We start from the raw sequence: 19,661 nt of genomic DNA, 5'->3' as shown, positions 1-19,661 counted from the left end.
TAATCTGGCAATATACTGCTTCACTGCTGCAAACCAATTAAACACAAATGTATCTGTTTTTTTGCAGTAACCTCAAAGCGTACCTGTCATGTTTACATTTAAGCATGCGTAAAGGAAATATGTTAATCATCATCTGCAACTCTCGTCTGCTCGTATATTCCCCCTTCAAAGGCAGTTGGAACCTATTACCTTTGTGAAAGGATAGCTCTTGATTATATGACTTGGCAACTGGCAAATAGCATGATATTTTTTGGGGGAGAAGAAATTGGTGTGATTAAGATGGTTACTGACTTTGACAGTTATACTGTGTATTACTGGGATACCCAGTATAGCAGATGTTCTTTATGTGGACAGAGACAGCATATCTGGATATAGTTCATGTTTAAGTCATGCAGTAACGCTGAATGTTATGTGAATTTCAAATGCATATAAAGTATATAAAGCTGTTGTGCGTAATTATAAAACTATTTGATATTGTTGGTGCCAGTACATTGATGCTGAGGTATAACAATAATTAGGAGTTGATGTAAAACATTATTCCCAAGGAGTTGTATCTAAAGTCATTCCTACTACAATGCAATTTGAAAGGAATCTACTTCCAGCCCATTTTTTCTTTGCTTTTTACAGCAAAAGCAGTGAGGTTTGAACATGTGGTTCTGGGTATTAATCCTTCAGCTCCACTTACAGACTTTTGTCTTACACTTTCTTCAAGTCACTATTTAGCTTTTTTTCTACATCAGCATTGGTGTCTTGGAGGCTGTTGGTGTTTCTTGGCTCATTACCCCTGCGAGGGCAGTTGGAATCAATTACTACAGTGAAAGGACAGTTTTATTTCTTTGAATTCAATGTGGATGTTAATGCTTGCCAGTGGGTGACTCTTGATATATTTGATTACCACTTATCTTTACTGTTGAATCAGCACAAAGACAAATATTTGTACTGATGAAATATCAGTTGATAAGCTGTTATTCAGTTCCCAAAAATGCTTAAAATACACAGGACAGCAACTCTTCTGTTAAAACAAATCGTTTAACCAGTCCTGGCGTTGCTGCAGCTTTACAGTATGGTACCCTGATTGCAGTGTATTAGGGATACCATGTTTCTGCCTTGCTTTGTCATATTCAGACCTTCTCTGTGTACATATGTGGAACACAATGGGGCAATACGGATGATACTCTGAGATACACTTACACAAAAACAGCTAGACGTCACAGGCCACAGTTTGGCAGTATTTAATGTCACCATTTTATAGACCTTACACATGTCTTAAACTATGCTGTGAAGGTTTCAGCTTTTTGTCTCGTGAGTAATCACTGAAATCTTTCACATATGGTTGGTCCTAATCCAGATGGTACAGGCTGTGCTACAAATGTTTAGAGTTTTGATATATTTGTCAACAGTGAGCGGGCTTCTTCCTTCCACTGCCCGGGTGTGGTCTTTGTCTGGCTCTTTGGTGTGGTGGGGGACATGTCACAAAGTCCCTGACCTGCCCATCTGCTACTTAAGCGGCTATTGAGAGAGGCCTTTAGGAGGTCTCCACCTCGTTTTCCTCGTCTCTGCTCTCTTCAGAAGTGATGCCAGGACAATAGAGGCAGAGCAGTGTGCAGGGCTTCGCACCAGCTGTGAAAGCTCAAAGCATTTCTCAGTCCAGATTTCTACAGCTCACCCACTCGTTTTACTTCTTTGAGCCTACTCTTTCCTCTTTGCCTCTGCTCTCTTTAATGATCTCCTTGTCACTTTATCAATCTATCACATTACCCTGCTGATTGCTCCTGTGTGAGTCCTGCTATTACAAGCTTAACTTGTCATGCCTGTACAGCTGTCATTGAATATTATTTTTGAATGAAATTCACTATGTTGTGGTGAAAAATGCATGTGATTGGGTCTAATGTTGTTCTAAATCTCACTGGGTTGTCAGAAACTGCGGCGTCACTGCTCTGAAAGTTCCACATCATAAATATGCCTGCTGAAATCTATGTAGTGGGTGGAGTACTAATTTCCCTTACCTTTTATAAATCTTCATCATTCACTAAACAAGGTCCCCTTTATTCTAAACCTAAGGATGAAAACTTTTTCCTTTTTAACATCCACACAATATTTCTTTAAGCCCACGCCAACTGTCTGGCCAACATATGTAAGTAAAAGCACTACTCCAGAAAGATAAAAGAAAGCTCAGTCATAAATATGAGCTTAAGAGATTTAGAAATGTCATCCAGTATTTTCTAAAACTGTTGCTTTATTTTGTTTAATTTGGGCCCCTGCTGGTTTTGCTGCATACTAATCTGTGTTTTGTATGTTTGCAAAGAGAATACAAAAAAATATTTGGAGTTTGATGTCATCGGAGCTCAGAATTAACTTGATCTTGCTGTCTTGCTCTGCAAGCATCACGAGACTATGATGAGCAGTCGCTTTATTCCCAATGTTTGTACGTTTGTGTCTTTGCTTACGCATCTAAGGTACACTCACAGGACTTGTGCATGCAGAGTTTGATTGATGTGTGTGATGATTTCCCAGTTGGCAAACATTTACATGCGCACTCCGTCATTTGTGGCCTGTTTGGATTGGCAGACTTGCGGTCCTGATTGGCTGGTTTTGCTGAGGAATACGTGAGATGGATTTGTTTGACTGGGCACTCTAAAATACGGGGTGTGTGAATAAAAACTACATTGCCTTCAGTTCACCCCTTGTTGGCTTCAGCGGGCCCAGCTTTGCATCATTCACTTACTCACTGGTTTTTGCACTAGTTCTTTCCACGGTGTGGTTTTTATGCACGGCTGCACAATGACGGTCTAGCGGGGAGCACTAGCTATGGACAAATAAGGTCACACATACATATGTTTGCATTAACCTCATACATTTATGATCAAGAACTGAAAAGCCACATTCAATGATTAGAAAAGGCATTTTGGGAAATTTCACATCCAAAAATAGAAATCACCCAAATCCTGGCCTTCTGAAAAGAAAATAAAGGCCAGGCTCTTTCCCAGACCGCAGTATTAGGATATTAGATGGCCCAGAAAACAATAGAGCAGGAAAAAGCCTCAAGATCATTATTTCATTTGGACATGTTATATATAAATATACAAAATCATGTTCTCTCCTGTGAGTTCTGTTCTCTTGACTGGACAGTCAGTCAGTCAGTCAGTCAGAAAGTCTCCTCTGGAAGTCTCCTGGAATCTGATGGGAGAACCACAAAGTTCCCCAGTTATCTTTGGATTTCTCTAGCTTGTTTTACTAAGGACTCAGCCAAACGTTGCCTTTCCCCTGCTGATAAGACAGCTCCCATCATTCCTCACTCACATACATGAAGTGTAGGGAGAATACTGCTGGCTGCTGGTGATGATCTAAGCTTACTCTTGCTTTTGAACTTTAATCCAATAAAAATAAAGTTTGTGTAATACCTATACACTCCAGAGGAGAGAGTACAAAGTCACTGGGAAACTGAAACAGAGGCACCTGATATTTGTGATGGATACAACATAGTGGAGACTGGTATTTTTCTATGCTGCATTGGGTGGAGAATTCCTATTTATATCGAGCAGATGTTAAATGACTTGTCTGGTTACCAATTTACAATATGCATATGTGGTTGAGGTTAAGCCTTAATGTGCTTTCTGGAGGTTATATATAGTAGAAAAGGTTAGAAAAGAATGGTAATTAAACCAAGAATGCATGAAAGGGACATAAACAAGTATGAATAATGCATGACTCCTCGCTGTGACGCCAGTGCAGAACTGTAGCATTATGCAACATCCCAAAAGAAAAGACTTTTATTTATTACTTTTTTGAATCTAATTTTGTCTGATGTTTTCTGGCTTATTCATCTATCTTAATCTACTTTTGTTTTTAGTTTGTAATCAGTGACTTTGAGCAGCACACTGGCTCATTTTCATTACTGACACTGGGATTTCCCAATCAAATCTCTTAATGTGACCGTCCCCTCCCCCACCACTGCTGTGCCCTCATGCAACAAATAACTGTAAAAACGGTACTGTAAGTAGGGGTTTCAATTACCCAGTTTATTGTGCCTGTGTTTTTTACAATTTACTCATTACTCTGGTTTGTAGAAATTACCGGTAGTCATTTTGGTACTTGTCCTGTTGATTGGCGCATCTCTAGGCTTAATTATTCATTTCTGTATGTGATCTTCTGCAGGTTCATGGTTCATGCTTATATGTAGTGATGTGCTCACTGTTATTTTGTTTGTCGATTTATTTTTGCATATGTCCTCCTGTATCATTTAACCTGCACAGTAGTGAAATTGTAATCTACAGTATGTCTCCAATGATAGAGTTAACTCAAGGAACAGATTGTCTTCATGGTTTAAAAAAGTATTTTGGTAGCACACACTGTACAACTGCACTTTACTCAAGCTGGTATTTTTTTAAACTCAAAAAACAGCCTCATTTCGTTGTGAACTGCTGTTTAGCCTGAATAGACTAAAAAAGCTCCTGTTGCCACCTTACTGAAAGCATTTTTTTCTTGTCTTGTCTTTCATTTTCATACACTGTATGTAGGTGTACTGTTTAAAAGTTTTTATAGAAGGTTTTGCCCAAAATGGGAAAAAGAAATCATAGCTTCTACAATCAGTAAAGGTTATTAAAGGTTCAGTCAAAAGAAAGGAAATGTGTTCTTGCAGATCTGCTGGGAAATGCTTGTTGCATATCTGCTATCTTTTTCTTTAACAACATTCAGATATTCACACCAAGGTGCTCCTTCAGTTTTCCCCCAGCTGACACTCATCACACAAATATGAGTAAACCAAACACATAAATCTTTGGGGTTGTTATAAATAACTTGTTCCCCCCCCCCCCCCCCCTGCTAAATGATAAAAAGTAAGCAACAGCTTTTGCACATTAAAAGAATAGCTTTTCTCGTATTGCTCTTGGTTTCCCCTTTCCTCGTGTGGTTTATTATTCTTCTTCTCTTTGGCTTGCATCTCTGCCAGCCTTACGACTCTCTCACTCCAACACCCCACTCACCCTCTGTTAGGAGTTACAGTCAAGAGGGCTCTCTGCTGAGTCCCCCGTCTGCCATCTGCTCAGGAAAGAGATGAAGGCTAAATTATTGCAGACAAACCTTCATCACCTCAAGTGAATGATTTCCATCCATTCACAGCCATACAAGTAACATAAAAGTCAGGATTTGATAATAACCATGGCTTGCCTTATTTTTCTTGGCGATATCTCTGATGACTGCTCCATCTTTCACAGATGAGGTTCCCTGCTGCTACACACTGGAGCACCAGACCATGATATGAGCTCAATTTTATTCCAATTAGTGTTTTTGCTAAAAGGATTCATTTATAAAACATGGAAGGAAGAAGAATTCTAATCAACTTGTGAGGTTTAACCCTACTCTAATCTGCGATCTAGCACCAACACTTGCAAACAATTATGCTGCTCGTACCCAGGGGTTGATCTGATTGGTGTGTTTGCCTTGTGCTGTCTTGGGAGATCCAACGGTAATTGAGCTGGCTTCTTGGCTGATGGCTTGGGAGCTGCTTTTATAGCTCCAGTGGTTCTATCCTTCTCTAAATGTGCAGCATTATTAAGACCAGACTGCAACCAGGACATCACATCAGGTTATAATGCGTTGCACTAAAGTATAATGTGTGGTATCCCACCAACGCCCAGTCGCTCTTGTCACTGTCCTTTGCAGACACACACTACTCTAGAAGCAGGCAGTTTCTCCCACTGGCAGGACTCCCAGAGCCTGTAGAAGTCATCCTCCTTCCTGCCCCCCCTCCCCCCTCTTCATTCCCTCAGAGCTCTTTCTGCCAGAGGGCCTGTTTGGCTCATGTTCTGGCTCGGATAAACAACAAAGAACAGATCCAAAGATGCTTTCAAAGGCACCTGGTATGGTGCTCCTGTTTCAGTTTGTGGACTGAAACAACTCTTACAACTAATAGAAATTAGTTTTGATCTAATGAGGATTTAGAGTAATGTAATTGAATATGGAAACTGCTGAGTTTATCCAGTGAGATATTCCCCTTCCAACTTAATAAATTTTAATTGTAATGTGCAATGTTGGACTGTTTAACCGATAGCATGTTTTCTTCTCTGTAGGTGACTGCGGCAGATGCAGACAGTGGCTCCTATGGCTTGATTACCTATTCTCTTGGCTCTGGCATTAACAGCGCTGTTCCCTCTCAATTCACCATTGGCAAGGAGACTGGCCAGATCTGCACTACTGCTGCACTAGACAGAGATCAAGGACCAGCCAGCTTCGACTTTACTGTTACTGCAGTAGATGGGGTAAGCCACCGCCCTTTGAAATCATGAATCCACAGAGCTGCAGTATAATCCCATAAACACAGCAGCCATGCTTTTCTTATAGACAGGAGAGCAGAGATGTGGCCAACTGTGCGGGGAAAAAAAATGAGTTTTTGAGTTGTCCCCCTCCCAAGTTTGAATAGTTCTCCTTGGTAGGTAGACTTAAGTTAGTACAGCATCCTGTGCACTGACTGCCAAAAAATACTTAAAGAAGAAAAAGTTAAAAATGAAAGAAAATTACTGCGAGCATGTTAAAGCAATCAGAAGGAAAATACCTCAACTGTCAGGCAGTAATATTTTAACAAGTTGGACTGCCGCCTTCCTCGTTTTTGCCACCTGGTCCAAATGAAAAGCCTGCACTGTATTTCTGCAAATGAAAAGGCTATGAAACAGACTTGGGTTGCAGCAAGCCCTCTCGCCCTCCACGGGTCATGACATATTGCTCTTTCCCAAGGGAAACTATCAATCTGTGTCCCTACGGGAACCTCCTAGGACTATATTTTAGAGGCTACGCCATACATCGAAATCTTAACTGGGTTTACTGCTGGTTTTTACTTCCACCATTAATGTGGTCTATGTGCGCTGTTAATGTGGCCTAAATCCTGCTTTCAGGTATGTTTTTACTGTTCATGATTTAATATGTGAAGGTATAACAAAAGAGCTTTTTGTTTCCTCTGCAGGGTGGACTGAGCTCAGTAGCCTATGTCAGGGTAGATCTGGTGGACATTAATGATAACAGACCCGCTTTCTACCCTCTCAGTTATGCTGTTAGTTTGAGCACACAGAGTGCCCCTGGGACATCTGTTGTCAGAGTGACAGCCTATGACCCAGACTCAGGCAAGAATGGGCGAATTACATACAAAACAGTGCCTGGAGGGGCTTCTCCATACTTTACTCTCAACAAAGACACAGGTCGGTGTAAATATTTTTCCCCATTCCTGCTCTGGACTTTTATAATGATTTATAGAAATAATTCAAACAATTTATGATATTGTGTGGTGTCACAATTGCCTGTTAATGTATTATCTTCGAATCCTTTTATAGGTGTGATCTCACTGTCTCGATCTGTCTATGGGAAGGCCAACTCTGTCGTTCCAATGGTTATCTCTGCTCAGGATGGTGGTGGTCTTGTTGCCTTAGTGAATGCCAGAGTTAACATTAGTGTGGTGGCAGGTTTAGTGGCTCCGCCTGTGTTTGAAAAGACTCAGTATTACTTCACGGTGTCAGAGGACGTTCTGCGCGGGACTGTTGTGGGAATCGTCCAGGCCAGCAGTAAAACAGGTGCGGACTACAGACACCTTAATCTGACACTTCTTCTGTGAAAAAACCCCCAAAAATGTTATAATTCAGTGACCTGTCTTTTTAATTTTACATCTTTCAGGCATCTCTAGAGATATTTCCTATACCATCAGCTCTGGAGACCCTGCAGGCTACTTCACAGTTGATCCTGACACCGGGGCCCTAAGGACCAGTCTTCCCCTGGATCATGAAGCCCAATCAGCTCTTGATTTGGAGGTGCAGGCCCGCAGCGGCAACCCTCCTGCCTTTGGCCAGACCCGTGTCCACATTAACATTGCAGACGTCAACGACAACCCACCTGTTTTCCTGCCCTCGTCCTCAGAGTCCCTGCTGCTGCCAGAGCATACAGAAATGGGCACAGTGGTTTATCGTGTCCAAGCTGAGGACAGAGACTCAGCAGTCAATGGACAACTCACCTTTGACCTTTCTTCTTCAAATGGACTCCAGAGGATTTTTAGCGTAGAGCGCAGCAGTGGAGAGATTCGATTGGTAGGGAGCCTCTCTTATGAGAATACCCCCCGTTATGACCTCCAGGTTACCGCCAAGGATAGTGGAGTACCCCAGCTAAGTGCCACCTTCATGCTTGTGGTTCATGTCCAGGCAGAGAACGACCAGGGTCCTGTGTTTGACACCCTCACATACCGCGTTGAATTAAAAGAAGGAACTCCAATAAGCACACGCTTTCTGCAAGTCAGAGCTTTGAACAGAGAAACACCAACCTCTGGCCACGTTGCTCCCCTGGCATATCATTTACGTCCAGATGGAGATGCTGCAGGTTTTGGCATTGCTGCAGACAGCGGCTGGCTGTTTGTGAAGAGTGCCCTGGACAGGGAAGTCAAGGACATGTACCTCCTGACAGTGTTAGCCAGTACAGGCCATGGACAGTTAAAGAAGACAGGCAGTGCCACAGTGCGGATATCGGTGACTGACGAGAACGATAACTCTCCTCGGCTCACGCAGGAAAGGGTCTTCATGGCTGTGAGAGAGAACTTGCCTCCGGGAACAGGCTTTGGTCACGTGTTGGCCACAGATCGCGACAGTGGCCCCAACGGACGCCTCGCTTACCGCTTTCTGCATCCTGACCGTCACTTTCAGATTAACACCCACACAGGTTAACTGAAAATTTTATCCACTGAGATTAGTCAGTTAGACTTAAGTGTTAAAATGTGGCTTGATTAGTTTAATTTTGATAAGCAACCATATAAATATGCATATTTATACAAAAAAAGGTAATGAAGGCATAAAAATTAGATTTTTTTTTTAAAAAAAGAGAAATGCCTAAAGAACAGAACAGGCATGCAAAAACATTAGTTCACCAGTGACAGAGGAGATAACACGAGAAAGGAAGCTGATATTATTTGTTTAATTGATCTCCAAGGCTTTGCAGCCTTTGAAGATATTGGCACATGCTTGACTGGAAATTTTTAATTGATCAGCTTAATTATGTCCATTTTATCTGGCTGTAAAATTGTGTTATGGTCAAACTAAGCTCAAATAACCAAAAAACATTCATTTTTCATAATGAAAAGTATGTGGAAAAACACAATTTAGTCAAGTCAGAGAGACATCTCTAAAAGATGGGAGACTGAGGTTGCCCCTCTGCCACTGTCATAAATTAGTTAGATCACGGTGACAGCAGCACTAAGCATCCTGCTGAGTTCTAATTGGCCTGCTGAGCCTGCTAGTCTGTAGGTGGAGACTCGGGCTCTGATTTGTGATCAGCTTCTAGCAGAGTTGTGAGTCTCTAGAGCATCTGCCAACCGTTCAGAAATCTTCTGATTGTGTGTATGAACGTGTATCCGTCTGTGTACGAACAGATCTGCACACTGTTCATGTCTATTAGTTAGTTAGTTGTCTATTATTAGTCACTGATCAAAGCCGGCTAGCTCTTAAGACTCATCATTATTCCAGTGCCTGTGCATAAAATCCCTCTCATTTATCTACTTGTGTCCCCAGGTGAGATCAGCACAAGGATGACTCTGGACAGAGAGCAGCAGTCTAGTTACCAGCTGGTGGTGGTGGCACAAGACGGAGGTTCACCCCCTCGTAGCACCACAGGCACCGCTTTCATCACTGTACTGGACGAAAATGACAACGACCCTGTTTTCATCCACAGTCAGTCAGGGAAAAACATCATAATTCAGGTAATTTCGAAAGAGCACAAATGTTGTTTGGCAGAAAATAAATTGCTATCATAGAGTGCTGCACTGAAAATCTGGTTTAACCCTTAGGTGACGGAAGGTCAGCCTTCTGGGGTTGTACTGGGTACACTGCAAGCCAAAGACCCTGATGAAGGGGAGAATGGCACAATATTCTATTCTTTGTCAGGTACTTTATAGAGACGTTTAAAGAAATATATCTTCCTCCAGTCTTTATTAATCTTTTCATGCTTTTCTTCTTTTTTTGCATACTGTTGAAAGCGGATTCAATTTAATGTTTGTGTTTGTGTGTTCAGGCTTCCTATCCACTTCTCATCTCAAGTTCGGGTATGCTCTGTTTCTTCTAGGTCCCAGAGCTGAGCGCTTCTCTTTGAACACAAACACTGGCGAGTTGCGTTCGTCATCCCCTCTCAGCCACTCGGAACGGGCTGAGTACACTCTGACGGTGACAGCCACTGACAGAGGACTGCCCCCTCGCAGCACCTCCTGCTCCCTCACCATTCAGGTCAGACTGTGTTTTGAAACCACTGCGAGCACAAACACCCACTATATTCACCTATTTGATATCAAAGAATAGACTCGGGGCAGCGAGGATCTGCGTCCCTGGGCCCCTTGCAGTTGCAGACATATCAGCCTCACTTCTGACAAGGTCCCCCTCCCATCCCCTCCCCTTTTCTTCCCCTGTGAATTTTCAAAAGGGAAATTTCTATCTGAAATGGAAAAGTGGATCTGAATCAAATACTCCCAGCTGGCTCGTGATGAGGGCCAGCTGTAGACGTCTATGATCAAGGTCATACTCAATGACTTCAACACTTTTTTAATACAGTAGCCCTTTTTGCAAGGAGCAGCAAGGCTATACACTCAACATAAAACACAGCATTAAAGGTAATTCGTGTTAATATTTAATATAGAACAGAAAAAAACACAATGGAAGAACTCTGGAAGGAACGTAGATTTATAGGTTCCAGGAAAATTGAGCTCCTATATAAACAGCTCCAGTCAGCGCCAGCGCAATTTTTCCTCTTTTCCAATAACAAAAAAATGGAAGTCATAATTGTTAGTTAATTGGATTAAACAGTGCAGTGTTGTTCTTGCCTTGTGACGCATTTGTGTAATTTCCTTTAATCATCTTTTCTGAATGATTATTTAATTCCGTCGATGATAGGATAGGCCTATTCCAATTTATTTTTGGAACACTTCTTTTCCATCTAATGAGCCAATTTACAGCTTGTCAGGAAGCACAGCATATTTTTTGAGTGCCTACTTAGTGTGGGAGTTGTGCTGTTGGATACACTGCTGAGTATCCAGACTGGCCAATCAGGTTACAAAACACAGTCAGTAATTTTGATTAAAATTTCATCAATAAAGCCACTCCATGCTCATTTACCTTTCACAGCTGCTTAAATTTTCACAGTACATGCATGTATCAAAGGGAAAAAACATGTTTTATTTAAACAATGTTTCAGAAGAGAAATAATAATAAGGTTGTAGTCTTTGAAGACATTCGAAAAAGAAGTGTAAAGCTATATACAGTACCGCAGTATTCCTCAGTACTAAATTCAAGCCCTTATAACACTTCCTTTTCTGATTGCAGCACTTTTATCATCTATTATATTTCTTGGCATCCAAACAGATGTCAGATTAATCTTAGCAGTCATGTTATTGAAGTCTATAAAAACCTTTTGTAAGTGGTTTCATTTATTCCCCGTGAACACATTCAGTGTGGAGAGGACAACGTCTGTTTCCACTTTGCCTAAAATCCATAAAATATTTTCGTTCTGTATTGAAAATTGCAAACTTAAGTTGCCACTGGGCATTTGAGTGAAGCATTAGATCTGCTGCCATGTTGCTGCGCCGTTAAATATAAATGCAATGTGTTGCTTTACTGCAGGTTATCAGCATTAACAGACCTGCTACCAAGAAGAATTCACTCTCCATAACTTTCAACTCGGTGGAGGAGGCCAAGCCCGGGTCTGTTATTGGCTCGGTCCGTCTCCATGATAGAGGAACCTTAGAGGACGACAAGGTGACCTACACAGTGGTGGGGAGTACGGACCGAGATGGCACATTCGTTGTGGATCGTCTGACTGGGGACGTTTACTTGGCTCGTCCTCTTGACTATGAACGAGACTCGCGCTACAATCTGCAAATTGAAGTGGATGACTTCTCCGAGGCCCCTCCGAGCAGCACTCTCGTCCACCTGGACATCGACATAGAGGACAGTAATGACCACACTCCTCAGTTCCCAGAGGACCCCATCACAATTGTCATCTCTGAGAGCATGGATCCTGGCTCCTCTGTCTATACTTTCCAGGCCACAGATAAGGATGGCAGTGGGTCCAACAGCAAACTGGTGTATTCCATACTACAACAGTGGCCAAATACCCCTGGTCTATTAACCCTCGACCCATCAACTGGGGTTCTCACCTTGGGCCAGAAGCTGGACTATGAGGTCACTCCAAACCTCATCCTGGTTGTAAAAGCAACAGATTCTGCTCCTGATGCCAGCCAGAGGCGCTGGGGTTCTGTCACGGCAAGGCTGTATGTGACCGATGAGAATGACAATCCACCAGTGTTCATATCGCCAACAGCTGTCAGTGTGATGGAGGACCAGCCAGTGGGCTTTGTAGTGCTGTATGTCATGGCCAGAGATGCAGACCAAGGGGAGAATGGTAGAGTGACCTACAGAATTCAATCAGGCAACACTGCAGGGACATTCAGTCTCAACCCTAGTACAGGTAAGTCCAGCCCGAAGCCAGGCTTTATTCTCTGTGTGCTTCATCCAAATTAGCTATGCTGTTTTTCATGCATAGCAAATTTACATCCTTTAGATCAGTTTTCTTGTCACAATCCTCAACAGAAAGGGCTTTTAACACCCAAAGGTCATTGTATACATGCAAATTCATTTTGATTTCACTTTGCAATTGCACAAAAACAGGAAAGGTCTTGACATACACGCTGCATTCACTACTTATTAGGGCTGTACTGTCGTATATTTGACATTAATCACTTTGTTGATGGGTGTGCAACTGAAGTTAAGGTGTAGAAAAATAAATGAACAGAACATTTTCTTGCTACTTTGTTGCGCTCAGTGACCAGTGATATGTCAGGATCACCGGGCTCCTGCCCTAAGGTGCCACTGCTGTCTCGCCATTATCTTTTTTCAAAAATACCTCGAAAGGGAAAGCTGATTTTTTTTTATATCTTCATAAGTTATCTCTGGCGATGACTGTGAACTTTGCTTTCCACCCAGTGTTAGCTGGGATAGCTACTGATCACAACTATGAGTTGTTATGACTTGAAGAATAGTCTACTTAAAAAATATTTAATTTAAGTGCAAATATGAACAGTTCGAAGATTATAATGAGTAAGATTTCAAATCTCTTATGCTGTTTACTTGTTTTCCTCATCTTTCTGCTTCTTTTTTCTACTTATCATTATACTAAAACTTTTGGCTTCAGTTTCTCGGGTCTCTCTTTCTATTCTCTGCCCTGCTAGGCTGTAGAACTAGAACTAAAGCACTACTGTGTCCTGTTAATCTTTTGCTGAAGATGAAATATTTTATTTATATACTCACTACTCTACATGACTCCACACAAAATTCACCTAACCTTACTTTCTATAAACACACACAAACTGTTTTAATAATCTCCTTACTTCTAAGGTCAGCCCAATTCTTGCTTCACCTTTCATGACTTATTTCTCTCAGTTGGAGGCCAGACAGGCCAGCTTGCCAAATATTAAACGCACACATACACACACACAAGAATGTGCAAGTGCACGTGCATACGCGCGCACACACAACAACCCATCATCTGTTATTGTGGATCTATTTCCATGAAAGACCAAAGAACCTCCTGCTCAGGCTTCTGGGAACCATTAGAGGAGGGATCAGTTACGCGTGTTTATGTGTACGCACGTGTGTATGTGTGTGCGTAGGCACGCACATATGTGTTTGTGTGCTTGCATTAGAGTATGTCACTTAGTCAGCGCTGACCTTGGGCCATTTGGTCCTGTGGGCTTTGTTGTGGTGTTTGAGACACGTGTCAACATTTGCTCCGCCCTCGCCTTCAAGTCGCCAACCAGGATGCCTCCTGGAGCAGTTTGGGGATGGAAACATTCAGCGTCTGTCATGCATGTCACTTCTGCTTCAGCCCAGTATGTGCACTCATCTTGAAGTGCTTTTCATGCACACTAGTTATTTGTTAGAATAGTGACAAGTTAATCCTTTGTGCACCTGGTTTGCTCCCGTTTTGGGGTCAGTGACCAAAGGTCTACGACAACTGCACAATCTGTTTTCATTACCTTGGCATCACAGCTAACCACAATAGAGAGAACTATCAGGCGATTATTATAAATGTGTAAAGTCACAGTGTGAGACACATTCTCATCACTCAGTGTCAGAATGGAGGTCATTAATTTTCCTATCAAGAGAAGTAGGGAGAGTTTACTGGTGATATGGGGGACTGCTTCTCTGCAAAAGACAACACCATTCAGGGATTAACCCATCAAATTTTGATAAATGGCTTTGCCATATCAAATAAGAGAGATGTGTTTGTTGTCTGAGCAACCTCCGCTCGCACATGCACTGCAGTCCACAGCGTTGGCGCCACCAACCCCCACACATGCTTACAAAACATCCAAAATAAAAACTCTCCCCAGATCCCTCCATTTTTTTCCCCCTTCCCATGTGTTATCGGTGACCAGGGATATAGTAGGATCACAGAGGAATCAAATTTAGGTGAAAAATTCCAGCCTGTAACTTATACCAGATTAAAAGCTTAGAGGCAAGTTATCTCAATCCTAGAAAGGCACAAAGTGAAAAACAAACACACACAAAAAAAGTTGAAAGGAAAACAGTCTTGGCCCTCTCTTTCTTTAACAGTTGCATTTGATTTTAAAGCATGAAATTGAAATTAAATCATTGCAAGTTCTACCCTCTTAGGGCAGGATAATGAAAAGGCTAGGGTGCCTCTAATTCTTACGGAGCACGGCAGGCCTGGCTGTTGCGTGTCTAGAGTGTGTGTTTACTGCTTCTTTCTCGATGGCTGCGGCATTCAACAGTGGAAAATCTCGTAAACTGTGGCCAGACCGTTTGGGCTGTTACAGCAGTGGTGGTGGTAGCAGTCAGGTAGGCAGAGCTGTGTGTGTGTGGAGGAGATTAGCACTGATTTGGCCCTCACACGGCAAGTTTTCACACTTGATTTTTAAACTTGACTACAAACACAATCATGGCAAGCAGTGTTTTTTATTGCCTTTGATGACATGCTTTCATACCGTAATTGTCTAACTGTCTCTTTTAACCAAGCTATAATAAAGTACCCACGTAGAGGAAATCTCTCCTCATATTTCACCCTTCATTCATCTCCCTACAGGCTCTCTGTCTATTTTCAAACCTCTGGACCGCGAGGAGCAGGACATCTTTAACCTCACAGTAATCGCTGAGGATCACGGGATACCCCAGCACTCGTCCACCCAGCTGCTGTGTGTGCATGTGATCGATGTTAATGATGAGGTGCCCTGGTTTGAGCAGAGCCAGTATGAAGTAGAGATCTCGGAGAACCAACCTCCAGGAACCAGTGTGCTGACAGTGTCTGCCACTGATCTGGACCAAGGTCTGATTCATAATGTGCAGGGATTTGATCTGTCATATCATATTTGTGCTGCTTTTAATTCTTCTTAGCCATCATGTGCTGACTATGTGTTCACATTAGAGACAATAACAGTTCTTTTTATTTGCATAAGGACTACATGAGGGGGGGGGGGGGGGGGGGGGAGGTTAGCATGCATTCTCCCAGACTTAGTCAGAAGCACATAAAGTAGAAGGATTATAAACTTTCTCCTCAAAAGCAATTAGTGAAGTAAACAGGTGAGGTTGCCAGGCTGCTTTCTCGTAGCACGCGATCTGGCACACAGACGCCTGAGGGAGGGCTCTTGCTGCCAAATGCTTATACAGCAAGCCTCATGACAAACAAACAAATAAGTATACAAGCTATTAGAAGAGAATTTGAAACATGTTGTAAATGCATTTTTTTTTTCATTATTATCTACAAGTTATAGGATGGAACTCTCTGACCTTCACCGACATTCTTTGATTTTTAATTTTTTTTCACCGGCCATTTTTAATAGAATGCTATGACTATATTTGTTTCTCTGTAGGAAGCAATGGCCAGGTGACATATGATGGTATCTCACAGGAGGGTTTCAGCATCAACCCAGTATCAGGTGTGATTATGATTACTAAGTCTCTGGACAGGGAGCTTCAGGAATACTACACTGTCACAGGTACTGTCATCTGATTGTTCTACAGCCTTACAAAAAATGCCTGATCTGATACATAATAATAATAATATTTAAATTATGAATTACTGCGAAAAAATTATAGTGTGCTTTTTTTATGTTCTGGCAGTGTCTGCAAAAGATGGAGGCCTTCCACCGAACTATGCTAAAGCAACTGTGAGGATCAAGGTGGCTGACGTTAATGACAACGCCCCTGTCTTTGGACGTCTTTACTACAGCATAGAGGTGCCTGAAAACCTGGAAGCACTACCTCTGTTCACCCTTCGAGCCACTGATCAGGATGCGGGAGACAACAGCAGGATAAACTACAAAATTACAGGTGAGAACTTCTTTTGATTTAATGTTTTAAATGATCGGTACATAGTTTCAAATGTTTACAAGCCATTTGCTATCGCTCTACTTGCAGCTGGAGATCCATCTGGAGACTTCCGCTTGGATGGCCAGTCAGGTGTCCTGTCCACCTCACGGCCCCTTGATCGTGAGAAGAGGCCTGGGTACAGTTTAACAGTGATAGCTCAGGACCAGGGTCACCCTGCACTTAGCAGCACTGCCACTGTAGAAGTGATAGTCCTGGACATCAATGATCACAGCCCCCAGTTTCAGAGCAGCAGCTACACAGCAGAAATTTTGGAAGATGTTCCCATTGGGTCACTCGTCCTGGAGGTGAAAGCCATTGATTTGGACCATGGTCCTAATAACCAAGTGCTGTACTTTCTGAGCCATGGCTCCCAGAGCATGTTCATGATAGACCAAAACACAGGTCGTATTATCACAGCATCCCCCCTCGATAGAGAGAGAACAGCTTCTTACACTTTTGAGGTGTGTGCCACCGATTCTTCCCCCGCAAACCCACGTAACTCCACTGCTCAGGTGACGATCTATATTCAGGATGTGAACGACAATGCTCCGTTCTTCATTCAGGACCCACTTATTGTGAATGTCTCCGCCAGTAGTGTCTCTAATCGTCGAGTTTTGGCCACTATGAGAGCAGAGGACAAAGACTTTGGAGCTAATGGCTCTGTTTTTTATCGTTTCGCCAACCCTGTCAGGGGGTTCACCATTAACTCACTGACAGGAGAAATCCAGGCCACAGAGAAGCTGCAGACCATGACCCAAACCCAGCGGACTTTGATAGTTCAGGCCATGGACCAAGGGAACCCAGCACAATCTTCCCTGGGAGTGGTTATCATTTACATAAAGGAGCAGAGCTACAGTGGGATTCGCTTCTCTCGCACAGCAAGAGATGTCAGCCTGCAAGAGAACGCTGCTAAAGGTTGAAGTGATTTAAAATCTTTAACATTGTAATTCAAAGAGTGTAAATATACATTTGAAATGAGAAGTATAAATTAAATGTATCAACATAGTGTGTTTTGCATCTTCTAGGCACAGTAGTAACACAGGCTCAGGCCCAGTACCCAGATGGCTCAAAAAATGGGATCACCTACAGTATATTCAGTGGCAATAAATTGCAGTCCTTTGGAATAAACACAATTACTGGTAAGTGTTGGCAGTACGACAGTTGGTAAGATGGCAGTAAACATTACAAGGCTATATTTTTGAAATGTAGAAAGTGAGTCATTGATACTTTTGTGATTTAGGTGAAATATGGGTCCAGAAATCTGAAGGACTGGACTTTGAGGAAACCCCAAAACTCCGCCTTGTGGTGAAAGCTGAGACAGCATCCTCTAGCTCCTACATGGCTGTCAACTTAATCCTTCAGGATGTAAATGACAACTTGCCACGCTTCCAACTCCAGAACTATGTAGCCTACATTAGGGAGGCGCAAGGCTACGATTTTCCCATTATCCAGGTGCAGTAGCTTTTCCCCCAAATGTTTATTATGCTTGGCTGCTGTTTAAATGTGAAGCTGTAGAATAAAAACTGTCAAGCATCAGAAAACTGGATAGTTTCAGTGCTGCAAAGGATTGACTTTTCAATTTCATGTGATCTCAGTGTCCCAGAAGAATTTACTGTATAATCACTTGTGCCATGAAGCCAGAACCATATAGCCATTTTTATTAACTATTGACTTCCAAGTCCAATATTGCTCACTAGTTCGAGTTACACTAAAACAGCTGCTGCAAATGTTTCTATATTTACGTTTCCAAAATGGGGTGTTAATTCACTCAGGTGGCCGCAGACGACCGGGACCAGGGTCAAAATGGTCAGGTGACTTACTCTATCAGGTCATCATCCATGAGTGGCTTGTTTAAGATAGACCCACTGACTGGAAGCGTTACCACTGCAGCCATAATGGACAGGGAAATCTGGACCCAAACGAAGTGAGTCTTGCTTTTATTCTGTTTGTTTGTAACCACATGTTGGCATGAGATTCCTGTCAGCTAATCCACATGCATATTTAGACTCTGTTACAGTTAGAATGTACACTTCCTCTACTTGTCAACTTTTCCTTGTTTTTATAGTTTTGCTCATTTTATGTTCATATTTTGCTTTGAAAAATCCAAGGATTTAAAAACGAGTTGCACTGTTTCACCTGACTTTCATTTGGATTTCATATTGCTACTGCAAACTTGACTCAAATTTTGAAGTCCCACTCAGAAAATTCTTTCTGTTATAGAAAGAGAAAAGTAGATTTTGCATGTTTTTTGCATCACAGCCTTTCAGTGTTATGAGAAAATCATGTATCCCCTGCAGATAATATTTTTAAACATATTGTTTTATTAATATTTAAAATGACTTTCAGGCACTTTTGTGTATTGGAAAAACACACACACACACAGAAAGAAAGAAAAACATCCAGACAAAAACAGGCTGTTTGATGTGGGCTTTGGGGACCAAGAATTGTGTAACAGGGTTCAGAAAGTTTAAAAGTTAAAAAGCTGACATTAATTTTGTCGCTCCAGGCTTGTTGTTACGGCAACAGACCGGGGAACCCCACGGCTCGCTGGCTCTGCCACCCTCACTGTGATCATCATTGACCTCAATGACAACCGTCCCATGATTCCCCTGCCTCAGAAGATTCGAGTGCCTGAGGGTAAGTCAGCTTCACAGTGGAAGTTAGCCCAGTGATCTTATCATAAAGCCTCACATCACACTCCCTGGCAGCTCGCTCAGCAGGGCTCAGTGAGAAAAGTCTGACCCTTTGATGAAACAAGCTATGGCCAAGTTCCTCCTCCGTTCATTTCCTGTCTATTAGTTCAAGGCTTTCCAGAACCGGATATTTCTTCATAAAGTTTTTTTTTTTTCTTTAAACCAAGACACTCTGTGTTTCATTTTAGCTGCACCTAAATATCTGCTCTTTGTCTTCACACGTACAGATACTCTCATTGGCACAATAATCACCCAGGTAACGGGAAATGATGTGGACTCGGGGCCAGCCCTCTCCTACACGTTACACCTAGATGCAAGCAGCCAAGGCATGTTTGGAATTCATTGTTATGGAGGAGGAGTGTCGCTGACTGGACCACTAGACTACGAGGAAAGGACGTGGTACACTCTGACCGTTCGCACATCTGACTCTAAACATCAAAGCGAGGCCAACCTCACTGTGCTTGTGGATGATGTGAATGATAATTCCCCCACCTTTACCCAGGATTTGTATCAGGTACTGCATATTTCACTACATTTTAGATTATCGGAATATTTGTTAAAGTTTTCAATAATCTGT

The 19,661-nt window shown here is 42.3% G+C and overlaps 1 protein-coding gene across 1 annotated transcript in view; it reads left to right on the top strand.

Moving 5' to 3' along the window:
- LOC146503664 (protocadherin-16-like) overlaps positions 1–19,661 on the top strand; it is a 78,132-nt gene that overhangs the window by 53,330 nt on the left and 5,141 nt on the right. The window contains exons 3-19 of the mRNA XM_085184738.1: positions 6,069–6,257; positions 6,956–7,187; positions 7,320–7,556; positions 7,657–8,685; positions 9,531–9,718; positions 9,806–9,902; positions 10,081–10,238; positions 11,625–12,471; positions 15,109–15,348; positions 15,893–16,018; positions 16,143–16,352; positions 16,440–17,306; positions 17,417–17,530; positions 17,632–17,843; positions 18,164–18,315; positions 18,898–19,028; positions 19,312–19,598. Coding sequence (XP_085040864.1) covers positions 6,069–6,257; positions 6,956–7,187; positions 7,320–7,556; positions 7,657–8,685; positions 9,531–9,718; positions 9,806–9,902; positions 10,081–10,238; positions 11,625–12,471; positions 15,109–15,348; positions 15,893–16,018; positions 16,143–16,352; positions 16,440–17,306; positions 17,417–17,530; positions 17,632–17,843; positions 18,164–18,315; positions 18,898–19,028; positions 19,312–19,598 — 5,316 coding nt within the window. The remainder of the gene's footprint in view (positions 1–6,068; positions 6,258–6,955; positions 7,188–7,319; positions 7,557–7,656; positions 8,686–9,530; positions 9,719–9,805; positions 9,903–10,080; positions 10,239–11,624; positions 12,472–15,108; positions 15,349–15,892; positions 16,019–16,142; positions 16,353–16,439; positions 17,307–17,416; positions 17,531–17,631; positions 17,844–18,163; positions 18,316–18,897; positions 19,029–19,311; positions 19,599–19,661) is intronic.

Source organism: Neolamprologus multifasciatus, chromosome 14 (assembly GCF_963576455.1).
Source record: "Neolamprologus multifasciatus chromosome 14, fNeoMul1.2, whole genome shotgun sequence".
Taxonomy (NCBI): domain Eukaryota; kingdom Metazoa; phylum Chordata; class Actinopteri; order Cichliformes; family Cichlidae; genus Neolamprologus; species Neolamprologus multifasciatus.
The sequence above is the reverse complement of the archived record's forward strand: the minus strand, read 5'-3'. Positions and strand labels throughout refer to the sequence as shown.